The 4,271-nt window shown below is 46.2% G+C and overlaps 1 protein-coding gene across 1 annotated transcript in view; it reads left to right on the forward strand.

Moving 5' to 3' along the window:
- KLHL26 (kelch-like family member 26) overlaps positions 1–3,104 on the forward strand; it is a 5,225-nt gene extending 2,121 nt beyond the window's left edge. The window contains exon 2 of the mRNA XM_009697986.1: positions 1,272–3,104. Within this exon, the coding sequence (XP_009696288.1) occupies positions 1,272–2,853 (1,582 nt within the window). The 3' untranslated portion in view covers positions 2,854–3,104. The remainder of the gene's footprint in view (positions 1–1,271) is intronic.
- The last annotated feature ends 1,167 nt before the right edge of the window (positions 3,105–4,271 follow it).

Raw genomic sequence — 4,271 nt, forward strand, 5'->3', positions numbered from 1 at the left:
GGTTATCGATGGTGGAAAAAACAGCCCAAAATGTGCAGGCAGCTGCCAGCAGTTTCAAAGGTCTTTTTGTGTGCCAATCCGTAGCCTTTGCTGTGATGTGTGTACAATGGCAGTGAATGGTGAAACTCCATGTCACAGTTCTTCCAGCAACCTGGTTTGACTTTGGCTTCCCCACAACTGCTCTGCTACCGCTTGTTGAATACCACACAGAGCACAAACCTTTGCCCCTGAGCTACCCATATATAACGAAAACTGCTGAAATTTAATGTAAACGTCTAAAAAAAAAAATAAATGTGCAGTTATGTCCTCATCACGCCCACAGGCCCCGTAGCTGGGAAATGCAGCACCGCTGTAGGAGAGTGGTTTACGAGATGTCTGCGTGCAGTCCTTGGCGTGGTATGTGCTTCCTGTGGAATTTAGAAGCCTCCCAAGGAGGTGATCTAGAGCCTAATCTCTGCGTGGCCTGGTCAACTGATGTGCTTGCAGCTGTGCTGTAACAAAATCTGTTGTTTTTTGGGTTTTTTTTTTTTTAATTGCCTGTTAGCCCCCTGCCGTCGTACTGCAACATGACAGAGGTTTTCTGAAGAGGCTGCAACTCCTATTTTCTTAAGGCGTTGGGAATGACCCTTGAAGGGGAGGTTCTGTTGTGATTACCAAAGCTGTTCATAAGATGTGTTGCATCTGCAATATTTAAGCCATTTCGTAGCTAGCCTGCGATATAATGGGCTAACTGAAATCTTTGCCTAAAGGCAGGGCTGCAGGCAAGCTGAGGATCGCCGAGTTCCCAAACACAGGTGTCTTCCGAAGTGAACTCCTTCTCTGTGCTCGCAAATCCTGCATACTTGAACTCTTTGGGGTATGGTTACCAATTACCAACCTCTGCTGGCGCAGATCCCATTGTATCCTTTGGTTGTTGAATATCAGGGACTCACTGGTGTCCAGCGTACCACACTCCCTGCCGCTAGCTCTGCTTACTTCTTGAAGCTTTGGCCTGTGGTTCACTCTTAGGCTGCCAGTGGGACTGAAAAACTTAACTTTGTGATAGCTGAATGTTACTTCTCAGTGCACTGTTTATGCAAGCCTTATGTAAGTAATTGCATACTCTAATTTCTCCTGGCTTTTAGAGGTTTAGCCTTGATTTATTCCCCCCCTTTCCCATCCTCCCTAAGAGAATCAGTATGTTCAGAATTTTTTTTTTTTTTTGAAATGATACATCATTTTACATGTATTTAAAAAGGGGGAAAATTTTTGTTTCTGTTCTTGACCTCCAGGGCAATGTTCACAGGCGGGATGAGAGAAGCCAGCCAAGATGTGATTGAACTGAAAGGTGTATCTGCAAAAGGACTGAAACACATAATAGACTTTGCGTACAGTGCTGAAGTGACTCTTGATCTTGACTGTATTCAGGATGTGCTGGGAGCTGCTGTCTTCCTCCAGATGGTGCCTGTTGTGGAGCTCTGTGAAGAATTTCTGAAGTCTGCCATGAGCGTAGAGACGTGTCTCAATATCGGGCAGATGGCCACCACCTTTAGCCTCTCATCCTTGAAGGAATCAGTAGATGCATTCACTTTTAGGCATTTCCTCCAGATCTCCGAGGAAGAGGATTTCCTCCACCTGCCACTGGAGCGCCTTGTTTTCTTCTTGCAGAGCAATAAGCTGAAAAGCTGCAGTGAAATAGACCTCTTCCGTGCTGCCGTCCGCTGGCTGCAATACGACCCAGCCCGGCGTGCCAATGCCAGCCAGGTCCTCTGCCACATCCGCTTCCCGCTGATGAAGTCCTCGGAGCTGGTGGACAGCGTCCAGACCTTGGACATCATGGTGGAAGACGTCTTGTGCCGGCAGTATTTGCTGGAGGCGTTCAATTACCAGATCCTGCCCTTTCGCCAGCACGAGATGCAGTCCCCTCGGACCTCCATCCGCTCGGATGTCCTCTCGCTCATCACCTTTGGCGGCACTCCCTACACCGATAACGACCGCACTGTGAGCTGCAAGGTCTACTACCTGCCAGACGCCAGCGTGCGCCAGTTCAAGGAGCTGACGGAGATGGAGGTGGGCAGCAGCCATTCTTGCGTGGCCGTGCTCGATAACTTTGTCTACATTGTAGGAGGGCAGCACCTGCAGTACCGGAGCGGCGAGGGAGCTGTGGATATCTGCTACCGTTACGATCCGCACCTGAACCAGTGGCTGCGCATCCAGGCCATGCAGGAGAGCAGGATCCAGTTCCAGCTCAACGTCCTTCATGGCATGGTGTATGCCACCGGTGGGAGGAACCGGTCCGGGAGCTTGGCCTCCGTAGAGAAGTACTGCCCCAAAAATAACGAGTGGACTTATGTGTGCTCCCTGAAACGCAGGACGTGGGGGCACGCTGGAGCCACAGTAGGAGACAAGTTGTACATATCAGGTGGGTATGGCATTTCGGTGGAAGACAAAAAAGCCCTGCACTGTTACGACCCCGCCATGGATCAGTGGGAGTTTAAAACGCCGATGAATGAACCCAGAGTTCTGCATGCCATGGTGAGTGCGAATAATAGGATTTACGCTCTGGGAGGCCGCATGGACCATGTTGACCGTTGTTTTGATGTTTTGGCTGTGGAATATTACGTGCCTGAAACAGACCAATGGACAACGGTGAGCCCTATGCGTGCAGGTCAGTCGGAAGCTGGCTGTTGTTTACTAGAAAAGAAGATTTATATCGTAGGAGGGTACAATTGGCATCTGAACAATGTTACAAGCATTGTGCAGGTGTACAACACAGAAACTGATGAATGGGAAAGGGACCTACATTTTCCAGAATCATTTGCTGGGATAGCATGCGCTCCTGTTATACTGCCGCAGGTAACGACCCAGAGATAACTATGTGCAACAGCGTCGGCCCGTGAAATCACCTCGTGTTGCATGTTATCTGGATGCTGTGTTGTTTCTTTGTGGTTTGCAAATGGTAATTGTGCGTTTTGTGGGTGAGGGAAGGAGAAAAATAGCTTGCGTTCCCTCCTCCATAAAGTCCCTCCTCCTCCTATGTAGTGTTCTGGCAAGCGCGTTTCATCAGAAGCACTTGTCAGCTAGTTAGACTTAACAGATGTTACAGCTGGAAAAAGCTTTTCTCTTGTTTTCTTTTTTTTTTTTTTTTTTTTTTTTTTTTTTGGTGGGGGGTGCATTTTGCCGACTTTTCCTATTTTTACCAATGTTACACATTGCAAACATTGACAGCTCAGGAGTAACTAAGTACTGTGGTACGTTTAAAAGAGTTCAGGTGTGATTTCTATTAATAGCTCCAAAAATCACTGTATGTCGCTTGGTTGTTTTTTAGCAAACAAAAAAACCAAAACCAGTATAACATACTGACCTCCAGAAGCAATAAAGGGACAGTGCGAGCTGGTAGAGCTCAGGTGCTTGGATTATGAAAGCATATTCTTGCTTTTCAAAGGTGACTTTTTTTTTTTTGTCCCCCCTCCGAAAAGGGGAATACTTAATCCCTGCACACCTCTGGTCTCTGTTGGTTCTTCATTGCTTGGATTACACTGCAATTCCAGATCCCTTCCTCAACCCCTCCAGATAGCAGCATGATACCCTAGTCTAGAAATTCTCCCTTAATTGGGGCATCCAGAGTTTGCAACACTAAAGCCATGTTGATAGCTTGGTTATATATAAATGGGCATGATTTTTTTTATAACTGCCAAAAATTTGTTTGGCTTCACTGGCAATAAGAGCACTGCAGCTGTTCGTCTGGGCTGACCTGCTAAAGCAGAGAGCACCCGGCGTTTCTGGTCTAGGACCTCGCTGCCTTTGCCTTTCCGATCGCTCCGCCAATACATGTTCATCCAAACTTTTATCCTACGGGAAAGGAGGTGGGTGCTATTTGTTCATAAGCTCGAAGGTTTTTCTCCCTTGACTTGTAAATAAGATACTTAGCATCATAATATGATGGAAGTCTTAAGCGGAATGGGGTGGTGTTGTTGCCAGTGGGTATTTTAAATTAAGAGGCTCATTTTAAGATGACTCTGTCATTTTTGTAAAATCTGTGTTTGCTGCACAGAATACTGTTACTTCCTGAACTTACCTTTCCTCCAAGCCATTTTTTCTAATTAATTTGACTGATTAATGAATTTAAAGTTTCTCGTTTTATCAGGTATTCTGTTTCAAGGGCTTTGTTTTGTATCTGCGTAAGTTTGATTTTGATGTATGCGGTCTTCTTTTTAGACAAACTGTTGCATTCTGCTGTTAAGTAAATACTGTGCTGTAACCTTTAAAGACAATATGTAATGTCTGTTTTG

Source organism: Cariama cristata, unplaced genomic scaffold (genome assembly GCF_000690535.1).
Source record: "Cariama cristata isolate BGI_N322 unplaced genomic scaffold, ASM69053v1 scaffold36753, whole genome shotgun sequence".
NCBI classification, from domain to species: domain Eukaryota; kingdom Metazoa; phylum Chordata; class Aves; order Cariamiformes; family Cariamidae; genus Cariama; species Cariama cristata.